The sequence below is a fragment of the Scomber scombrus genome, chromosome 20, assembly GCF_963691925.1.
Source record: "Scomber scombrus chromosome 20, fScoSco1.1, whole genome shotgun sequence".
Taxonomy (NCBI): domain Eukaryota; kingdom Metazoa; phylum Chordata; class Actinopteri; order Scombriformes; family Scombridae; genus Scomber; species Scomber scombrus.
Genome location: NC_084989.1, coordinates 821,560 through 845,062, shown reverse-complemented (window position 1 = coordinate 845,062; position 23,503 = coordinate 821,560). Strand labels below are relative to the sequence as shown.

The window sequence follows — 23,503 nt, the reverse complement described above, 5'->3', positions numbered from 1 at the left end:
CACACACACACACACACACACACACACACACACACACACACACACACACACACACACACACACACACACACACACACACACACACACACCAGTCCCCACCTCTCCTATTTGTGTAACAGAAAGAAGGTGTGCATCTACCTGCAGCCTGATCCCAGTGGGCCATACATTCCTCCTCCCTTTTTTCCACACACCAGTCCTCTCCACACCTGAGCTCCTCGCAGTTGAAAGGCAGCATGTATTATCCTTTGTCTCAGTTTTTCACTGGCTGTATGCGTGAATATAGTGGAAACTAATTTTGCTGCAATGGACCATGTTGTGTTGCTGCTGCTGCTGCTGCTGCTGCTGTGTGTTGCTCCAACGGTTCATTGCTACAGCTCGGGCCTAGTTACGGCGAGCTGTGCTGACCTGCGACCCCGCCACAATAAGCTGAGCCCGCAGACCGGCCCTGCACCCTACACCATCACAACGGACCGCAGCAGCTACAGGCTTGGAGAGGAGGTCACAGGTAAGCGACCGGCTCAAGAATGCACAAAAAAATGGCTTCTCCTCATGGGTATAGGTTTATCCAAAATGACTCCATAACATGTTTTCTCTAAACCCCCTAGTAATATCTCTCACCCCCCTCCACCACAAAACAAGGGTGTTAGGTACTAGGTTCTAAATCACAAAAAAATTACTTCTGCATGTTTATTTTAATATTACTCGGAATGAGCATATTATTTATGATAAAGGATAAATAATATGCTTATGTGGGTGTCTAGTAATGCCTGAATTCCTGGTCAGTAGGGCTTTCTGGGCTGTGAACATTAATCTGGAATGTTTTGGTTTTTTTCTTCCCCACAGTCAAGATTCAGGCTCCAAGCTCCAAACCATTCTTTGGTTTCCTGTTACAAGCAAGACAGGTTGGGCTGGAATCTCCTGTGGGCTACTTTACTCTGACAACAATGGCTGCTCAGATCCTCACCTGCAGCCAGAGGCCTGTGAGTTTATGCCATAAAGCAGACTTTGATGTTGAGAACAGTAAGGCCTACAGCAGGCAACACAATAAATTATACCATATCAAACCATAGCTAACATTATACCACAGCATGTATGCATAGAATGTGTGCATTGATTATATGGAAATTCTGGCTATTTTTCTGGCTTCTAAAATTCTCCTTACCCCAGCTGTTAGACATGTCAGTGTGTCATGTGAATCTGAGCATGGTATACTGGAGTGAGAAAGAGTGGGTCTCTGGAGGATTATCACATTTTGGAATTAAATACAAAATATTTGAAGCATAAATTCTATACATAAACTTAGTTGTTCAAGCCAGAAATATTAACGCACAACACAACAGGAAAGTGTTCAAATATGGAGGGAAAATATAATAACTTGACTTTGTTTCATGTTTGTGTGTGTGTGTGTGTGTGTGTGTGTGTGTGTGTGTGTGTGTGTGTGTGTGTGTGTGTGTGTGTGTGTGTGTGTGTGTGTGTGTGTGTGTTTCCAGAGCTCAGCTGTATCCCATAATTCAGTTTCTGCTAAGACATCCATTCAGGTGACATGGAGATCAGAATTATCAGGAAACACAAAACCCGTTCAGTTCCAGTAAGGTTTAATGTAACTTTTCTATCCTATTCTATTCTATTCTATTATATTCTGTTCTGCTGTACTGCCATGGTCAAGTGGGGCAGAAATGTGAGCCATTACATTGCATTAATCATATATCTTTCAACCTTATTGAAATTGGTTTTGTGTGTTTTGTAGTGCATCCTTTGTGCAGAACTTCAAGACGTTCTGGGTTGATGTTACAAGTCCTGCCCTGACCTTCTTTAATGTCAGTGCTGGTGGGTCTACCAGTCTAACTACCAAACCACAAATAATGGCAACCACAATAAATCAACCTGCACCACCTGCTGTAAGTATTGCAATCATTCACTTATAAGTCAGAGACATGAGTAAAGTTCTCAAGTTAACTGGTTTACAGCTCCCCATGTCATTATGTAGGACATTCCAGTGAGTTGTGATTAACACAGAGAATGCTGACTGCCCAAATGTAGTGTGACCAAATGGTATTGTACAATCTCTTATAGAGGATATTCTGGATGTAATAATAATAATAATAATAATAATAATAATAATAATAATAATAATAATAATGTTTTCTTGTTGTTTTGTTTGAGTTTGTTTGTATGTTTTTTTGGTTTTTATTTATTTTATTATTGTTTTATTTTCAATGCCAACATTTTAATTACCGTAAAAACCAGTGTATAGGTATAGGAACGTAAAAGGCCGTCCACACTAAGAACGATAACTATAACAACAACTATAAACATAATGATGTGAGCGTCCACACTTATGAACTATAACGTCCTATAAACAGCAGTGTCAAGCATGAGCTGCACACTCCAGCTGTGTCAGCAGCTAGTGAAAATACACTATTGATGACCTGTTAATGCTGTATGTTGTGTGGAAAAATGAATGTGTGTTGATCAGAAGTATTTCACACACTAGTTTCTGTGATGTTTCAGTATTTACAGACCAAACTGATGTTGAGGTAGACTACTCAGGTGCACTAATCTAATTGTGCACAGCGACATCTCTGATAAAGAGTTTGGGGCTCAAGTAAGCACACAGCTACACACTGTATTGAATATGTAAAGTCTTCTTTAAGGTTTAATTGAAACTCACTTGTTTCAAGTAAAAGTAAATTGAATAAGTTATGGAATATAAACATATGTGTTTATAAATGAATAACTACTGGTGCATTCAAATAAACCAGTCTTTATTTTTTGTTTTTGTTGTAAAAGTGTTTTTCCCAGCATGAAATCCCCCAAAATAGACTGCGTCTTACACAATGGTGCGACTTATACACCTGTTTTTACGGTACTTCTGTCTGCAATGTGCATGTGCATGGAAACCTCTTGAGAGTCTCTGTGTTGTTGATGTTCTAAATTTGACATTTTATACCAGGTTGTAGTAATATAATTGTACAGCTTTATTCTTCTTCCTGCAACAGAATATCTCCAAATCGGGCTGTGGTGTCACCAAAGTGTGTATCAGTCAGCCTTTAAACTGTGACCCTGCAGTTAGTGTCAACTGTTATTTCATGTCAGCCAGCATAACTCCCAATGACACAGCCGTCCACTATGAGATAACAGGTCCTTCTGATGGATACATCTCTTTTGGATTCTCAGATGATCAGAGGATGGTAATGTGAAGATAAATGCTTTATTCTATTTGAATACCTACCTGTTCTTTGTATATACCTGGAGGATTAACTTTAAGTTGGTCTGTGTTTTAGTTTATCATGTTATCTCAAAAATGAAAGATCACATTTCAGATTCTGTGGATTTTCACATAAGAATTTTTATATCAATATTATTTTGACTGATTATCTTTTCACTAGCCAGGACCACACCATCGACAAGATGAATTTAAATGACTTACTAGCAAAAACAATTCACGTGCACAGTTCATCCACATGCAGACAGCACTGTGGGGAATCCACCGTAGCACCCCAGCAACGATAGACCCTCTCAGAACCGTACAAAGTGGGGGTAGAAGAGGAAGATCAGGAAGAAACAGGAAGAGAGAGGAGGGGGCACAGAATAGCTGAGCAAAAGAGGAGGAGAGGGTTAGGTTGATTGGTGAAGGTAAGATCTTTGAGATCTGAATGGATGTAGTGATGATATGTTTGGAATGCAACAGCCCTTGAGTCGTATGTAGTAATTTGGGATGCCATTATGGGAGGCTGAAGGTGGGCTCTGATCCTGAAGGAGTGTGTAATGAACGGAGAAACGCCAGAGTCCTGGAGGGATTAAGCAGAGATTGGACTTTGAAGTAAAAATGGGTATGACTGACCAGATTAATTAGTTTTAGTTTGTTTTAACCCTTAGATGCATGACCTACCGATACCTACACTCTTCCATGAGTGGGGTCAAAAATGACCCCAATAAGAATGAATGTGTTTTATGCTGTAGACTTAAGAAATTTATTTAATTTTGGTTAAAGATGATGATTTTTATTATATTTTGGTCAACAAAAGAATTATTTCATGTTTGACAAGCTCATTTATCACTTTTCTATAACATTTTTATCCCAAAACAGCTTTTAAAAAGGTCAAAAACGGTTAACAGTCAAAAAGTATCCCAATTAGAATCAATGCATTTAATGCAATATTATAACACAAGAATGATTTCATGTTTTCCATGCTATCACAACTTCAACATTCATTGTTTGTGTATCCGTCTGTCTGTCTATGCATGTACACACGCGTCTTCTTTCTTCTCACTGTGAGCAGCTGTTACAAACTACTTGTTTCTGGCTGTGAGCACTGCACACAGGGTCACTGCATTTCCAACAACTATTTGTGGCTTTGCACACATCTTACACCTCTTTCTCTTCTGTTGGCCCTGTCATAACCCTAACCATCATAGTGACCATCTGCTTCTCTACACAACAAATGCAGTAATGTTAGCTATCTTAGTTAGCTAGTGTTAGCTAACTAAAAAGTAATTTGATAATAAGAATAATAATAATAATAATAAAAATAGGTGCGATTTATATAGCACCTTTCACATATCCAAGGACACTTTACAATTTGATGATGATAACACAACACTATATCACACAAAAATCATGTATGTGGAAATTAAGTTCATATTTTATAACAGCATATATATTCTGAGGTATAAAAATGATGATAATACTTGTACTAATAATACATGTATGTTGCTGTGAAAAAATAATCTTTAGGGGTGGTGAGACTGCTGACGTTAGATGTGTGGATCGACAGTAAATATACCTGACAGTCACAGTTGATAAAAATCAAAGGTTCCTAGGGTTAACCCTTGAAATTCCATAGAAAATGATTGGGGTCATTTTTGACCCCACATATGGAAGAGTGTGGTACTGATACAAAAAATGCAATTACTTAAAAAATATAAAAATTAGATACAAATCCAAATGGCCTTGTGTCAAAGACAACCTATTTGAGGAATACATGGAAGATTAAATGATAAAAATTTAAAATTACAAAGATATTGCAAAAAAACAACCGCTGGGGTCATTTTTGACCCCACTTATGCATCTAAGGGTTAAGAAGGTAAATCAGGCCAACTGTATTTATATATCACCAAATCACAACAAAATCTCATGACAGCATGTCAGGACCATACTTTGAGATCAAACCACATTTTTAATTTATAGAGAACCAATATTCCTCATGAGCAAGCACTTGGTGAAGGCGACAAAGAAAAACTGACCTCTAATAGGAAAAAACCTCAAACAGAACTGGGTTTTAGGTCAGAAGCCATCTGTCTTAGCTGGTTGAGTAGAGATAGAGCAGATTACCGTGGTGTAATCTAAAAAATAAAATTTGAAAAGCAGGTGTTGTTGAGGGAAAAGCTAACCCAAAACACCCACGATGCAGTGTGTGTACCTGCCGCCTGAGACCCTGTTTTTTTAAAGTCTGTGTAAAGTCAATTCATTGATTTACTTCTAAACATATTATACATGTTGGAAAATGGTTACAGAAAACATGTGAAAAGGTTGATAACTATTCGGTACTGAATTGTGGAGATAGAGCTTTAAACTGTTTCTCACTCTCTCATTTTTCCTGATTTTCTGAGCCTGCAAAAAAGGGCTACTCTGTGACGTAGTGGTGTGACCGTGGTCTCTCCCCTACTACGCTCTCCTCAGTGGTTAACCTGCCTAGTGGCCAGTTATTGTTAATATCTAACACTACTACTACTACAGTCTACAGTTAGCCAGTTAGCTGAGCTACTGTAGCCGCCAAGTCTGACTTTGATTGACAGGTGACACTTGGTAGTAATTTTAAACCCTCTAAATTAAAGAAAATGACTTCTCAGCTGATTAAATTAAATAAACACAAAAGTTGTTGGTTTTGAGTGTACTACCAAAAATAGAGTGAAATTAAAATGACTATTACCTTTCTTGCATTTCACACAGCACTTTGAAAAAACTTCAAAGTGCTGTGCAGCAACAACAGGCAACAACCCTTCCTCCCTCCTATGTCCCACCCCCGCACTCCCTTCCCCTCTACCCCCCATTCGGACCGAATGATATGATTGGTCAGAGTTTTCACAGAATATTATGAGAATGGAATAATGATGAGTTTCTATGCCTGGTGGATCTCCCTAACATTTTAGAGTGCCATTACCTTATTAATATCATTTTAACCTAAACAAAAAAATGTGTAAAAATGAGAACTGAGAATGGCTGGAGGCAAAGCCTGGCTCCTGGTTAGGAGTTTAGAAAAGAAGCTGATACCACTAAGGAGGTTAAAGAATAAGCTGATGCAGCTTAGGTAAACATGGGTATTATGTGTTTTGGTGGCCTTGGTTATGTTGCATTGGTTGCGAAAGCAATGACAACTGGGTAGATCTCATGACAGTTGCAGATGTTTCAAGAATTTTCTGCAAACAAGAATACATAATCTCAGTTGGCCAAGAAGTTGGCGAAGAATCATTGTCCACCATGGAAACCCCAAAATCAGCAGATAGAAACTCCTTACTATGTAGGGCTGATGTTGTCTGGGTCTGGGTCTGTTGCGCTTGCTGGAGGAGAGCAGCAGGGGGTGCTAGCATTCCAATGCTGATGGCCCCAGCTGAAATGAGCTGCCAGAAATGGCACAGTTAAGGTGTGGTCCTGCTCCTGAAACTTTCCTAAAAAAGCTTCAATTCTTGTGGTAGCAATACAAGGCAAAAATGATCTTGAATGATTTTGATCTGAGCAATATCAAAATCTAAACCAGAGATTTTCATATTCTTACATCTGTCTGTCCACAGGGAAATGATGACATTTATATTTGTGGCATAGGCAGTAATGGCCTGGTGCAGTTGCAGCATGCCATTTCAACTGGAAAAACGGCTCCAAGAATTCTTCCTCTGGTACTGAAATGTCTCTTATGCCACTGACTTCTGATAGCTAAGCTAGTAGCACTGTACCTTAATACAGTACTTACATTACAGTACAATGAATGAACTGCTCATGTAACCAGATTCAGTTTGATGTTGAAATGATTTCTGTTCATCAGGGGAATGTTTCTGATGTAGTAGCATCAGTGCACGGCATGGTTATCAGCTGTTCCTTCACCTCAATGAATCCAATTTCTACTCAAAGGACATCTGGCTTTAACATGGCCTACTATCTCATGTATGCCCATGGACCCAGCAGCAATGGTAAATATTGGAGAAATGGACAGCCAGAGCAATTGCTTTGTACAATGTTATCATAACTGATGCATAAACTTTATATTACACTTACTGTACTGGGGAGTGTTTTATGTTCTGGAATGTGTTACTAATTAATATAAACATAGCACAAAAAGTAAGGAAATTTGTGTTTAGTAGATTATTTCTTGGTTGTAACAATGCTTCTTGGCAATAACAATTATACTGTTGTCTTTGGCAAATCTTTCATGGGCGCAACCCAGATGCTCAGCTCTGCTGCTCATCCTACAAATGTATGTTCCTTACAAATGTGGCACCATTTAAAAAGGAAATAAACAAGCTTTCCAACAGTAAAAGATGTATTACCAAGAAGCATTGTTACAACAAAGAAATAATCTACCGAACACGTATGTCCTTACTTTTTGTGCTATGTTTAGTTTCAATTACCATGTAGAAAGTCATGTTTCAGCTTTAACAAGGTAAGCAACAGTTATTTCTTAATAAAAAGTAAGCTGAGGTGCAAACATCATTCCAAAGTTATAGTAAACAGGAGGTAAAGCATTCAGCTGTCTGTTTTATGTGTTCATCCTTCAGGACTAATCCAGTTCCATGCAGATACCTTCATCAGCTCTGACAAGATTGATATTTCCAGACCTCAGCTTGTCACAATAGGAGTATGGCCTCCTATTATCAAAGTACATGGTGAGAGCCTACCCAGACTGATATGTGCACCAGCAACAACTGGAAGAATACTATTGTTTTTGTCCTGTTAATGTAACAGCAGAACATAAGCATAATGAAACACTGGGTGTAGGTTAGCGTCACCTTAATTAAGTCTATTTCAGGTCGTGGGTAAGAACAGCACGGGGACAGCTTGTCAGGGCCCGGTTGTGTTGTGGTGTATTTTGTAGGTTTGGTTTTGGTCTTGTCTGCTTCCTGTTTTATTTTGGTGTGTTTCCCTTGTCTTGTCTAGCTTCCTCCCCTCCTGTTTGCCTCCCTTCCCCTAATGTGTTACACCTGTGCCTCGTTAGTCTCCAGGGTATATATGTGGTGTGCTCTTTCCCTTCTGTGCCAGATCGTCTTGTCAATTTCATGTAAGTTTCTTGTCAAAGTTCAGACGTTCATATCTTGTTATAAATTCTAGAGTATCAACCAGTTTTGCCTTTTGGATCCCGAGTTTGCCTAGTGATTTTGTACTTCTGCCCTGAGTTTTGGATTTCCCGGTTTTTGACTTTTGGATGGATTTTAAACTACTGAGAACTATCCATCCCTGTGTCTCTGCATTTGAGTCCACCTGGTCTGTGCCTGACACAGCTTCTTCAGAGCAACTTGTGTACTTTTAATCTCCGCTCAAGAAACGGACAAGTGGCACCATGGTGGCACTGGCAACAAACTTGATACATGACTTTATTGTGCGGCATATCACTCCGCCCAATCTATACTACTGTAAACTCTATGGACAAACTACATAGAAAGAAGTAGTTCCGAATCTAAATAACAATATAAAGAATATATTTATCAAATCATGTACTATTATAGAAGTCATTTAAAACATCCAGCCAATAACAAAATCATATATTCTTTAAAACAATTATTCACAAAATAAATCATCTTACATTCTTCCCTATCTTCAAATGAAATGTCATCATTTCAAAATTCATGAAAAATAAATGTTATCTCCAAAAAAAAAAATACCATAACTGCAATGCAAATGGAAAACTGAAACAGTATACCATACATGTCACATGAATAGGGGAAAACACAAATTAGCTTATGACATAATAAGCCAAAATTACTTAATCTTTATCCCTTGAAGCTACATAAACATAACATCCTTTAGTACTGTAAACTTATTAAAGTTGACAACATCAAACACCCAACAGTTGTGTTTTGTTGTTTTGTTTTACTTAAACATCGTCCTTATAAAAAGGTGCATATCAGTCCATATAGTCCATATCTGTCATTTAAGTGGGAGGGGATATCTCACAGCAACAGCCGTTGAGGTCTGCGAACAACCCATCCTGAATGAGTAGTAGATGAGTCACACGGCCTAGCAGATACTGCACGAGCAGCATCTGGCCTTTGGTTGTGTTGAGGGGGTACTTGAGAGACCCGTCCTGACGGTCTCCTTAGCAGGGGAACTGAGGGGCAGGCAGGGGCAAAAGCCTGTCCAGTGTCAGGTTGTCTTGGATACAAGGGGAGTGACCCAGATAATGCTGTATACCTGGGGAGAGTGTCCACATGCTGTGAAACCACAGGCTGGTTCACCTGTGCTGAGGATGGATCCCAGCTGGATCGATATGGTTTTAAGTGATCATAGTGAACGATTTTTGGTCCAACTTGAGGACGTCTCAAATCCAACAGCTTGTAGAAGAATGTCTGGTTTTCTGAGGAGACAACTTTGTAAGGTCCAGTTCAGTTAGGATCTAGTTTCTTTTTCTGTGTAGTAGGATCATCCATCCGCACAATATCTCCAGATTGATACGGTTTTAATCTCACATGCTTGTTGAAGTAGTACTCACGTTTGAGTCTCTGTTCCTCATGGTGAGAGCGAACAGCTTGGAAAACTGTGTCAAGCCGTTTCACCAGCTCTGTGCCATAATTCTGTGGCGTCATTGATACCACGGGTGTGGACCAGGCGGGGAGTTCCGGTCCTCTGAAATGAGGCCAACGCGGAAGTAACTTAAAACTGCATTCTATCAAAAGGCCACCAGGGGGCGACCGTTTTGGTGTCAAAAGGATTTCCGTCTCTATACAAGTCAATGGAGAATTCATCAACTTCTCACTTGATTTCTAACCTCAGTAAACGTTTTCAAAATGTGTTTATGGTCTCAATCGCTAGTTTAAAGCCTTCTTCAATGCAGTATGATGTTCATTTGTGACATTTTGGCCTCCCTGATATTATATTTTTGACGATAAAGCAGGGTATGCATTAGGGCGTGGCTACGTGGTGATTGACAGGTTGATTGGTTCACAGGTTCAGGAGGGCGCCTCATGCTCCTCCTGATGCCCATATAAGTAGAATCCCTGTTTTTATTTTTCCCGGCATGCACCTGAAATTTTCAAGATGGCGCTGCTCAGATCTGATACTATTGGCCTCTGAGCAGCAGTCCACAAACCAATGGGTGACGTCACGGATGTTATGTCCATTTCTTATATGCAGTCTATGGTGTGGACAGAGTCACCGAAGCAGGTAGAAGAGGCTCCCTGCCATGAGCAAGAAAATAAGGTGAGTATCCAGTACTGGAGTGTGGGGTGGAGTTAAATGAGAGAACCACTGCTGACAGATAATGATCCCATTCACCACCGTTCTGATGAATGTGTTTAGCCAACTGTTCTTTCAAAGTCCTGTTAAATCTCTCAACCATCCCATTGCCACGGGGGTTGGTATGGGATGTTCAGTCTCTGACATATTGTCTTGATAATCTGATTCATACTGTCGTCCCTGATTTGAAAACAGTTCCTCTGGAACACCATGTTCAGGTATGAAACGTTCAACGCACAAACTGAAATGGTCTTTCTGCCTGTATGGATTGTAAAGGAGCTCTGTGTTGTGGCACAGGTTTCCTATAAGCTTCACATGTGTGACACATATCACAAAAACTGTCAATGTCAGACCGCATGCAAGGCAAATAGCACATAGTAAGAGCCTTTTTGAATGTGCGATCAGCGCTATTATGACCAGAGCAGGAGTTACCATGTAAAATGTTCATAGTCTCTGATGAGTGTTTTGGGAATCAGGACATGAAATCAGAAAGTTGTTCATCTACAATGTCATTTCCCTGACTTGACAATGTATGCTTTAACAAGTCCATACCTGTGTTGGTTGTCTGAACAACAGAATTGTCTCTGTCTGATACACAAACCTGAGCTGTTGTGCTGGCCACAGAGGAAGGCTCCACTAGCTTACTCTGCAGTACTGGAAGTGGAGAAGGAGTTTCCAGTTTAACAGGAGAAGCTTGGTCATCCTGTGGGTAAGGTGGTGTGTGCTCTGCTACCACCGGATCAGGTTGTGAAAGATCTGCGACATAGCGTCTGCGTTTGTGTGTTTCTTTCCATCTTTGTGTATTATTGTCCACTGATATGGATCTAACTCCAATGCCCAGCGACCTCGTCGTCCTGTAGGGTCATGTGTGACATCCAGTTTTCTTAGACTGATGAGTGGGCGATGATCAGTGATGATTGTGAATGGATTAGAACTCAAGTAGTGTCTGACTGACCAGACAATAGAAGGAGAGGTATGTTTGTGAGATGGGGGTGTCACAGTTGGTTGTAATTTTGTGTGTGACCAGTTTTGTTCTTCAAAAGTCATGTGAATGCTGACTGAATACATCTGAGAATGAATGTAATGTTTCTGTCAGTTTCTTTTGTTGTGTACTTGTGAGGTCAGGGTGTGACAAATCATGCGGTTCAAATCTGTGTGCCACATTGTAACCTGACATTGTCACTTGAGGAGTTAGCTACTTTGACACATATTAAACCCCGTTCAGCTTTTGCCACAGTCCATGCAAAACCAGTAGAGCACTGGTTAGTGTAGTGTGGCTCAAACACACCTGCATAACCATTGTGTACCAGTCCTTTAAGTGGCGCTTTTAGTTTAGCAGTGATAACCATCTCTGACATGGCAGGAACTTCAACTGTAGAAGATACGGTAACCTCAGTTAATTTAGGGACATACTGGTGTGGGCTGACTAATGGAACTACTTCGTCACCTACTATGATAGACATGTTTCGAGTGTTTACAATGATACCATTAGCAACCAGAAAATCCCAACCCAAATGAGTGGTTTGGTATAGTTTCTGACAACATGAAGAGCATGTGTCATAGGCTTGTGGGTTATGCTCAAATTGACTGTGATTGAACCAACAGTATCAAGAGGATCACCTGTGACACCAGTGAGAGGAATAAACTGCTTAACAATTGGTTTCTTCTGAAGTGCAGTTATAGACATTCTGAACTCTTCACTGATAACTGTAACATCTGCCCCAGTGTCAACAAAAGCATAAACAACAGTGTTCTCAATTACAACTGAGACATATCGACATGACACATTGACCTCAGATAAACTGTCTCTGGGGAAATCAGTAGGTGGGTCATCATTGTCCTTATGGGCCTGGGTGGAGTCAGTAGTTGGCAATTGGCCCTCATTGTCAACTACTTGTAGTTTACCTTGTTCGATTTTTGGTGTGTGAAGGGGAATGAAACCGTACATGTCCAGGACTTGGAGACTGTTGAGACTGTTGTCTATCCTCTCGGCGGTCAGGCGAGCGACCACGCTTAGTGTAGTCTCTGGGTGATGGGCTATAACCATGTGCTTAACGCTCAGGTGATCCAGAGCGAGTGTGGGTATCCCGTCTATCATAACGGCCCATTTCGTGCCTTGATGTTCTGTAGGAGCCATCACAAGCTGAGTATCTGTCACACGAAGAGTCCCTATAAGATCGTCTGTCTGAAGGATAATAATGGCTGCGGCCTTGCTCATTGTCAGGGGTGAGGCTCCGTTGACGAGATCTGTAATCTGATGAACCACGTAGGTTGTGCCTCTGCTGGCGTTGCACCTCTAGCTGTAATTGCTCAACCTTTTCAGAAAGTGTCTCTAGTGTTGTCTGCATTTTTCGAAGATCATCCGAGGTGGCTGACTGAACTCCAAGAGACGTGGAAGATGCAGGAAGGTAAGTAGATGTCAAAGGAGAGACAGCAGGTGAGACCTGTGTCTGTGAAAAACATTGCAGGGCGTTTGTGTTTGAAAACATCCTGCTAGCATGCTGAGCATTTTCAATCTGCATTGCAAACTGAAGAGTAGAATGCAGTGTGTTCAATCCTTGTTCATGACAGCGTACCTGAAGATATGGCTCAATTCCAGCAATGAAGCGCCTGAATTTTTCTCCATCTTTAGCATTTTGTCCATGTGTGGGAAAAGCTTCCTCCACCAGTCAGCTAATTTCAGCAGCACACACTGTAAATGTCTCACCAGGCAGGCGAGTGCGTGCCTTAAAGTAACTTTGAAATGTGGACAAAAACAGCTTTCAGTTTGTCTTTTACAGCAGTGTAGTCAGATTTTGTTGCGTCAGGTAGGCTATCCCAGTAAGCAAAAGCAGCGCCACCTAGGCATGTGTGTTATCAGCTTAGCCATACTGTCCTCATCATAATTTTGAACAGCCTCCACAGCCACTTCAAAATGTCTGCACCATTTAGTAAAGTCCTCTTTTCCATCTCCCATGAATACATGAGGAAAATCACCTTTGCAGTACTGCCACATTTCAGCATTGGTTGAAGTAGAATGAAAAGGCAGTTCGTACCAGAAGTTGTTGTTACTTGACATAGTTCATTTTCCAGGCAGACACATGAAAAAAAATGTGCATTCAAAGTTCACAGGTAGCACATATATATTTCAATGTCTTTGGTTTGTTTAACTAGGCAGGTCCTCTTCAATGATATAGCATCCAGAGCAGCAGGATCACAACTTTACTGTAACATCCCGCGCAGATCAGTCCACATGTAGCACAACTGCAATATGATGCAGTGAGAAAATCCACGGACAGCAGAGAGAGTAGTATCCACTTTGCAGTCGCGTATCCAGTCTCTGTTACCGACGTACGTTGTCCTTCATTGCTGTCTTGGAGGTTGAAAGTCTGATATCTGAAGTCCGTTAGTTGTCTTGTTTCCTTTAAATCCGCAGTACACTGACCGAGTCACTAGCTTAGCTTTAGCTGATAGCAGGAGTAGGCCATGGTGAGGAGAGAGAAAAAATGCAGCGGCGGTGCTTCCCCGGCAAAATTTCCACAAACCTGCTGCCACCAGTATAAGGCTGGGTGTAGGTTAGCATCACCTAAGTCTATTTCGGGTCGTGGGTAAGAACAGCACGGGGACAGCTTCTTCAGAGCAACTTGTGTACTTTTAATCTCCACTCAATAAACAGATGAGTGGCCCCATGGTGGCACCGGCAACAAACTTGATACATGACTTTAGTGTGCGGCGTATCACTCCGCCCAATCTAAACTACGGTAAACCCTATAGACAAACTACATAGAAAGAAGTAGTTCCCAATCTAAATAACAATATAAAGAATATATTTCACACTCATGCTTCCCTGAGGGTGGACTGCTATATTGAAATAAATTTAGTGTAGCTATTCTGTCTGACCTGAGTTCAAGTAAAAAATGGGACTGAAACACATCCGGTGTAGTCGGGATGTGAATCAACAACTACCTTCATTAGACCACTTAATTTGGATGGCTGTGAATGCACAGGCTTGTAGACAGATGTAGATAGGTGAAATATTGTCCTTTGCCTTAGGAGATAATCTACAGTACTGTAGAGATGTATCAGGGAGACAAACACTGTTTTATCTTGTTAGTGCTCTCAACTTTCCAAAGTCATATAGTTTTACAAAGCAAGAGCATTTATGCTATGTAATACTGAACTCTGCACTAGTGTGAACACAACAAGCACTACCTGCATTTAAAAACGCAGATGTTCATAATTCATACAATCTTTTGAAATCAGATAAGAGTATATGACCCACATTTTGTATTCAGTTTGTAAGTTATAAAAAGTGTTTTTTCCCCCATTTAGCACCACTGTCAGGTGAAAATGTTAATGTATCCAATACTTGCAAACTAATAACATTCCTTTCATCCTCAGCTGTATTTTGTGTTTAGTGCTACTTTGCATTGTGAACTTAACTATGGTGCCTGTGTATAATGTAGCTGAGGGATATCAATGGTTTATTTGATCTGTCCATTGGTTTGGGATAACAGCGTGGTTAGTGTGACTATAGACTCTAAGCTTGTCTGTAATTATTTAGTACTTCTTATAAAACAGCCACTTCATGGTTTGCTCTATGGTAAACAAGATTTTGGACTCGTATGAATAATCAGTATTTTATGTCATTACAGTAATAGACACACTGACATGTTGCATTGTAGGATGTTAGCGGCATGTTACCAGCATCATGTCATGGACACTTTTTAATGTAGAAGGGGAATTTTGAGAGGGCACTAACTCTATCTATGTAGTAAATAACAAGTGATTTCAGACACAGCTTTAATCTCATTTGTGGTTTACATGTCTGAAAGGTCAAAACAATACAGAAGTCATTGGAGCGCCCTGGTGGTCAAGTGGTTAGAGCACATGCCACATGATCGCAGTATCCCTGGTTTGAATCTGGCCGGGCCGGACCTATCAGTCACACCCCTGTTTCCTGTTAGCATCTCTGCCAGTTGCTATCTAAATAAAGGCAAAAATCACAAATTAAATCTTAAAAAAACAATACAGAAGGCTGTGTCTCAGGAGGTAGAAAGATTGGAAGATTGGCAGTTCAGTTCCCGCCTCCTCCAGTCCACATGCAAGACACTTAACTCCAAATTGCTCCCGTCGGTGTATGAATGTGTATGAATGGTTAATTTCCTCCTGATGAGCAGGTTGGCACCTTGTGTGGTAGCTTCTGTCATCAGTGTATGAATGTGTGTGAATGGGTGAATGAGACGTAATGTAAAAGTACTTTGATTACTTCATAACTGATGAATGACTAGAAAAGCGCTATATAAATACAGTCCATTTACTATTAGTTCACTGTCATATAATCTGTCCATGTGTAACTACTTTTTTATTTTTTTTATTTTTTTATTTATTTAATTGTTCAGGATGGTTAAGGTTTAGTCACTGATTTAGCCTTCTGGTGTCTGCTGACTGCACTGGTCTTAAATGTGACCTACTATTCTTAGCTACTTCATAGAGAGAAGACAAAATGCATTTTGAGTCATAAAACCATACAGTGTGATCTGAGAACAGGGCAGCATTCCAACATTTGACTGTATTTCAGGATCACTGATGCTGATAGCCTGGATGACCACAGGATCACTGGGAATGATGGTAGCCAGGTATCTAAAAGGATTGGCCAAGGGACAGAACCTGTGGGGCAAAGATGTCTGGTTTCTGGTGAGACTTCATGGATACAACAATGTTTTACAGAGGAATAACTTTTTTAAACGATATATCCCACATTTGATCAGATTTCAAAAAGATGTAAGAACAAAAAACATTTAGTGAAACTACTATGAAAAAACAAACAAAATTAAAGACAGCAGCAATATATATATAAAAAAAACTGTTTTTGATAATTGTGTTGAATATTTTTGCAGCTTTGGGAGACATGATAATCTAGTGTAGTTTATTCTCTGTATATTATGAATTGTGGCAGAGACCAACAAACTAAATGCCTCGTACATTATTGGACAGTGTGTAGAGGATAATTCAGAATTTTTATTAATCAAAATAGTTTTTTTATCATGTTTTACCAAAGCTGAGAGGATGTCTTTAGGATAATTACTAAGGGTATTAATAAGTGAAACATTTTTGATACATTGTAATTGTGTCCAAATTAGTATCTCCATAGGAAGCACTGTGCCTACAACCCAGTTTTCACCATGGCTGTATGCAACTAAAACAGGAAATACATTTATTTCCCATTAAAGCCAAGTCAAATGAGAAGATCGATACCAGAAAGGTCCAGTGTGTGTTTTTTTTAGAGAACACATTTCTGAGAATGTTGTCTTGTATGTGCTTCTCCAGGTCCATGTTGCAGTGATGAGTTTGACAGTAGTAGCTACAGCCATTGCTTTCATCCTCTCATTCTCATATGCCAAGGACTGGTCTGGGGTCAGTATATCAGCATTGTATGAACAATTTCCATCCATCATCATATAGACTGAAGCCTCCCAGGATGTGTTGTTAAGGCTTTTTCTTTTTTAGCAGTCTACTTCTCTGTCATTTTACCATATGATAAGAATGACAGTTGAGATGCTGTGAAACAACAGGCCTGTGTTGATACTTCATAAAGAATACGTGTGGTCGGGAAAAGAGCCTGGCTCTGTCCACAGTTTAAAAAATACAACTTCCAGCAAAATAGTGATGAATAAATGACACTGAATACATTTGATTAAATTAGTAAAATGTTTAACTTGGCAACATTTTCAGAGCAGATTTAATATTGACATATTGATTACCTAATGATACACTTCAAACAAAGTATCACTCTTATTTTGCATAAAATATTCCTGAAATACTGTTTAAATGGAAAATGGAAGAATTAAGTGTAACCAGTTCCTCAGTGTGACACGTGTAAATCATTGAATGTCAGTGTTGCCTTCTGCTTTTTTCAGGGTGCCCACCCTGTTTTAGGCTGCCTGGTTATGATCATGTCTTTCCTCCAGCCCATACTGGCTATGCTGCGCTGTGGCCCACAACATGCACTGTAAGTAACCTGCTATGTTTGTGTGTGATTTAACAAGTCCTTAAAACTGATGACAAAATATTATCAGCGTTCTGCTGACTTGGATTCAGTTGGACAAACACATACAGTACCAGAGTATAGATTGTGGCCATGTTTGAATAAAGATCGGCTTTGAGGTTAAAAAAAGTCCAAACTAACTGTTGGTATGAGATGAGGCACAAAGCACTGAGAGAAAACAATCACAATCAAAAAAGGCTGCTTGTCAAGAAACTTAACTGAAAGGTCACATACTATCCTTTTCTGGAGGATGTGGCTTAGTTGTCATGGAGATTGCTCATTTTCATCTGGGGTGCGATCCATTTTGTCAAGTACAAGAAGTGACTAATGATAACAGTTAAAACCACTGATAATTGAAATGTTTTCCCTCTTTCTGTGACAGGAGGTTTCTGTTCAACTGGACTCATGCTTTGAATGCAGTGGTAATAAAGACTTTAGCTGGTAAAGGCCTAAATATATTTTGCTCCAGAGCACTTTTAGTAAAAGATGTTCAGTGCTTCCTCAAGAGACTGTGCTTGTGAACTTTGTATGACTCTTGTATGATGTTACACAGTGGCAGCAACATGCACAGGCCTGATGTTGATTGACAGCACTCCGGAACAATGGCTGATAAAAGTGATGGGTGGTTTTATTGGCTGGGAAGCTTTCTTCTACATCCTGTTGGAGGTCCACTTAAAATGGCCGGTCAACACAACAGGTAAATACCCTTTTAATTCGGATTAAAAAATAAATTTAAAAAAAGTTATGAAGTGCATCTTAATGTGTGCCTTTTTGCAGCTGAAAAGAAGGCACAATAAAGAACCTGAACTGAAGTGGTGGTGTGCATAAATATTATAACCTTTGCGAGCCTCATTTAGTGAGTGTTGGATTGACTTCTTTCTTTCAACTCATTAATTAACAAAGTCAGGGAAACTGTTCATGATGTGTCATGTGAAACGATAAGGCCAGTGACAATGTGTGAATGTGGATTACTGTCAAGATTAAGGCTGCACCAAAAAAGCATTCATGCTCAGGGAAACTTTCCTTTACATTTTAGGGTAATCCCAAACCTCAAAAACCCTTAATAATGTGACGTAAACTGAATAAAGGTCAGGTCATCAGCTATAGTTTGTTTGCCCTGGTCTGAATCAGTGGATAAGTTAATAGGCTTGGTACCATTTCTGTGTTCACATCTGCCCTTCCTAATCTTCCAAGTTTTTTTTATAGATATAGTGTGTGTGCTTTTAATTTGCAAGGCTGCCAGGAAAAAAGAAAACTGTTTGACAGACAGAAACATTAAACTGCTGTAATTCTAAAGTGAAGGTTTTCAGTAGCATCTAGTCCAAAACTGTATAAACTAATAGATGCAACGGCTCCACAAGTGAAACCAACTGGAGCTAGTCCATTTAATTTGCTAGAGTCAGTTTAATTTGTGGGTCAAGATGCTGCTGGATCTGTTAGCAGTCAACAAACCAATCATAAAAACTTTTACATGGAAATCATTTTTTTATTGTTTAGGTCTTAATCGTTACTCTTTTCTTTGGATTACAGATACTTTGGAATCTTCTACGGTAAGACAAAACATGCTTAAAAGTAAATAAATAAGCAATAACATCTGTCTTCTAATGTAAACTGTGTTGCTTTGTCACCATAGAAATCAGTTGATGTCCTGCTGATGACTTTGTTCTTCGTGGGAAATCTGGCCTTTTTGGTGGCATTGTTGGTTGGAATTGGAATTTCATAAGAAGAGCCATGATGTTGCAGGAAGTTTGCCAAACATGCCTCTGTCTATACTGAAGACTGTGACTCATTTAGCTGCTGATAGGTTGTAATTAAGAGCCTCATGTTTCATGTGAGATTGGTTTGGGCAGTACAAGTACATACTTCGTTACTGTACTAAGTAGATTTTCCAGGTATCTGTACTTTACTGTTTACTTTTCCTCCCTACATTTTAACACAAATATGTGTACCTTCTACTCCTTACATTATCAAAAGGGTGTGAAAATGTAGACAGGAAAGCAGAGATCAAACTGCTGATCTTCCATTTAGTGGATGACCCGTTCTACGTCCTGAATCACAGCAGCTAGAATGGTGCATCATACTGAGCTGTTACTGAGTACTGAATCATCACCTCATGATTACTTGTCCATTAGTCACCAGTTTTGTGCACCCTCAAGTAAAGTAGTGTATCTTACAGAGTGGTTACTAAGTAGTAATCATTACTTCATGATTACCTGTCCATTAATTAGTAAGTTAGTGTCCCATAACAGATACATCACCCTCACTGACAAACATTAGAATGTATCATTAATTCATGATTGACCCTTCCAATAGTTGCCATTTCACCCTTATGGGCACTGTTATTACTGGTATTCCCACTGGCCGCCCACTTTGAGCCTGGTTCTGGTTCTGAGGTTTCTTCCTGTTAAAAGGGAGTTTTTTCTTGCCATTGTCGCTAAGTGCTGCTCATGTGGGAATGTTGGGTCTCTTTATAAATTAAAACCTGAAGAGTTCGGTTTAGAACCTGCTCTATGTGTAAAGTGCCTTGAGATAACTTTGTTGTGATTTGGCGCTATACAAATAAAGATTGATTGATTGATGATTCCATTATTATCTCATTAGCTTTCCAAAACCTCTTTTTTGAGTCCATTCCATATGTTAATTAGCGCTTAACTTATAAAATAAAGGCAACCCACCTATCCTATACAACAGCAACTGTGATGTGTAACTCACAAGACACAACTTATCCAAAGTATATGTACAATTTGTGACACATCACATAAATACTGAAAAGAAAAAAAAAACCTTAAAATAAGATAATAAATAAATAATGATCATTCTGTAAGAAATTCTATCTTGATGCATTTTATAAACATAAATATTGAGAATCAGTATCAAAAATCATTGAAAAATAATTTGCCAAATAAATGTCAATAAATTCTAAATATTTACAGATGACAGCACTATTTCTATACTTTATACTAGCAATGTATGTTATGCAGCAATCATCCAAACAGACCCTCCTTGTATAACAGCTTCTTCTCACTTGACACTAGACTGTCTTGTATGTTGACCAGGCACCAGTGTTTTGCGTGTGGGCTCCTGTGAATGGGTTTACAAAGAACTGGCTTGGTTTAACTGAGGACATATTCACAATCAGCAAATGCAGTCATTTAAATCCTCCACTGGTCTGTAATAATAGTAGTCACTTGGAAAATATGCTAGTTGAATTGAAATTAGGTGAAGCCACAATCACTTTTGTATAAGCCTTAGAATGGGTCCTCTTTGCCTTCCAAACTTGAATAAAGCAGAAAATCGGAAAGGAAAATTACATTTAAAAGTTAAAACATTAAGGCTGTCAATCAATTTACAATTTCCAAAAATTGAATTTACTAGACATGCTCATAAAGTAATGTAATTGATTGCAAACAATCAAATTTAATATTTGCTTGAAAAGGCCCCCAGATGAAAATATTTAAAACAAAAAAAAATTCAATTATTTTGGCACATGATTATTCATTGAATAGAAACATCAAGCTAAGCATGCACAACTAACACTCTGACCACAATTGGTCAGAATTGGAATTGTATGTGTCAGGAGTCATTAACAAGGGTAACGTTTCAAAACTGGGTTAACATATGTAAAATGCTCCCTTCGAATCAAAAGCAAAAAGTTACCTCTGCTTCATCCTTATGATGTCAGACTGCTTAACTTTAAAACATGCAAAGACATTCCAGTACAGCCCCAAAATAAAAATATAGACCTCTTGTATTATAATCTCTTGTTAGACTTTAACTTTCCTCTTTCTTTTCCTTCTTAAAAAAGAATGAACCAATGTGTTTTTAAATAGTATGGCAAGTGACTAATGACTGAAACACGCTAAAAGCTATTGCAGGATAGATTTCAGGGAGACAAATTCATTTTCAGCAGAATAATTAACTTAATTAACAAATTTGCATGCATATTCATTTAGTCACTGAAGTCACTCTAGCACCAGCTTGATGAACAATGCTGTAATAAGGATCTCATTTACATCTTGCCATCCACCACAATTTGTCAATGAAGATGGGATGAACTTGGAGAAAAAAAAGAGAAAAAGGAAGGCAAAAAAGTAATTGGTTAGCCAGCGTCTATACCACCATGGATTACCTTGAAAATACAGAAATATTTTGTGAAAGGAGGATGTGAGTGGCGCTGCCTGCCCAACCCCCAATGCTAGCTCTCTCTCATGTGCTGATAGGCTTTAAAAACATACACAAGAATACAACTACATTCTTGTAATCATACATTATTTTGCCTGTGTGCTTTTGTTACTTCACTGGGATCCTTTCCCATATACACACCAACGTTGTCAGGGTCAATTATCCTCATGGAGAACAAAGCCTGGTCTTAATGAGGCAAAATGCTTGTTTGTTTTTGTCCTGGTTACGGTTAGTGGTAGGTGTGAATTGAGGTTAAGTTAAGGTTAGGTTACGGAATTAATTTGTTATAGTTAGGGTTTGGATTGGCTGTTCACAATGAGGGGATGGCATGGTGGTGCAGTGGTTATCACTGTTGCCTCACAGCAAGAAGGTTCTGAAGAAGGGTCCGATCCTGCCAGCTGGCTGGGGTCCTTCTGTGTGGAGTTTGCATGTTCTCCTCAAACCTGCAACATGAATAACTGTGAATGGTTGTCTCTGTATGTTAGCACTGTGATGGAGTGGTGGCTGCGTATGTGGCAAAATCTTATTAATTTGTTATTATTTTTATTATTATTATTTATTATTATAAAACATTTGGAATTGTAGTAGTGTTGTATTTAATAATACATGTTTTGTTAATAGTTTGTTCATAATTGTACATAATGTTCTAATAATAATCTGTAAATTGTTATTTCTGATGTATTTTTTATAAATAGTTAAATGTTAAGACTGCCCCCTTGTAGAGTTAAGTTTCATCCTTTTGCTAATAAAAGAAAATATTAAAGAAAATATGAAACCCCTTGTTGTTCCTGAACAGTAGCACTTTATTATATATTATATAATAAATATTTATTATATATTATATAATAAATATGTATTATATATAATATTTTTATTTTATAACAATAACATATAAAAACATAAAATCTTATTAACAATAACAATCAATACAATTAAAAGAAATTCATAAATTAACTAAATTACAATAAAACAAATAAACCAAAAAAAAATTATGTATTAACAATCTTCTCCAGCAGAGAGGAGAGCCTCTCCATCTTCTCTCTGCTCTCCTGCTCTCTCCTCTCCTCTGCCTCCCTCTGCAGCCTCATGTCCTCTTTGATGAGGTTGAAGAGGTCATCCTCCCTCATCTTCATCCTCGTCCTCCACTGTATCACTTGGCCCTGGTGTGTCCTCAGGGATGGAGGCAATTAGGACAGGGGCAATAGAAGGCCTCTGCCCTAGTACCTCATCCATGAGGACAAACCAGGGCCAAGTAGCAGCAGTGGGCTTCCCACCTGTCCCCTCTCCTGTCCCTGGATATTTGCAATCCTAAGGCGGTGGAAGTCAATCACGTCAGCAATTTTCAGCAAAGTATTTAGTAACTTGCATGGGTAAAACAAATCCCAACCTTCACCTACTTTATATTTTTTTTAAGGTTGTCCCATTTTTTTTGGCCTGCTGGGGCTGGACCTTCCCCTCCAGGCCCATCTTTTATTTTTATTTCAGTATTGTTCTAAACACAGAGGGAAGCAAGACAAAAGGTAAACACGAGATCACATTAACACAGGGATGCAAAGATTTACAAAAAGTGACATCAGCCTTACTTCCATCCCACTGTGGCGGAATGCTTGGCCCCTGTAAATAAGTGGTCATTTTGTCATTTTAGGAGCACCGTTTGCTCCTTGCTCCCTAAAACAAAATGAAATGTAAAACACGTTTTTTTGCTATGTCAACAGACAAAAGGGTTCTAATATAGCAAAAAATGATCAAAATAATGATAATAATGAAGTATAACATATAATAGTGATAATCCTAAACGTAGCTCTTTATTCAATCCAATCATTTAACTAGACTTTGCAGTTTTACAGTAAAGC

At 39.0% G+C, this 23,503-nt stretch overlaps 1 protein-coding gene across 1 annotated transcript; it reads left to right on the top strand.

Annotated features, from left to right (window-relative positions):
* The first annotated feature begins 303 nt into the window (after positions 1–303).
* zgc:163022 (putative ferric-chelate reductase 1) lies at positions 304–19,191 on the top strand. The gene is made up of 15 exons (XM_062441945.1): positions 304–505; positions 844–980; positions 1,491–1,588; positions 1,748–1,817; positions 3,000–3,191; positions 6,793–6,894; positions 7,041–7,185; positions 7,771–7,878; positions 16,002–16,117; positions 16,751–16,837; positions 17,341–17,432; positions 17,851–17,909; positions 18,022–18,165; positions 18,999–19,018; positions 19,102–19,191. Exons 1-15 carry the CDS (start codon positions 304–306, stop codon positions 19,189–19,191), a joined length of 1,662 nt encoding a protein of 553 aa, XP_062297929.1.
* Positions 19,192–23,503: the final 4,312 nt, after the last annotated feature.

Excerpts from the sequence above, each read along its gene's own strand:
- zgc:163022 (XM_062441945.1), top strand. The coding sequence starts at position 304 with ATGGACCATGTTGTGTTGCTGCTGCTGCTGCTGCTGCTGCTGTGTGTT. Across the intron at positions 6,895-7,040 it reads CTCCAAGAATTCTTCCTCTG|GGGAATGTTTCTGATGTAGT; the intron begins GTACTGAAATGT and ends TCTGTTCATCAG. Across the intron at positions 18,166-18,998 it reads ATGGCCGGTCAACACAACAG|ATACTTTGGAATCTTCTACG; the intron begins GTAAATACCCTT and ends TTTGGATTACAG.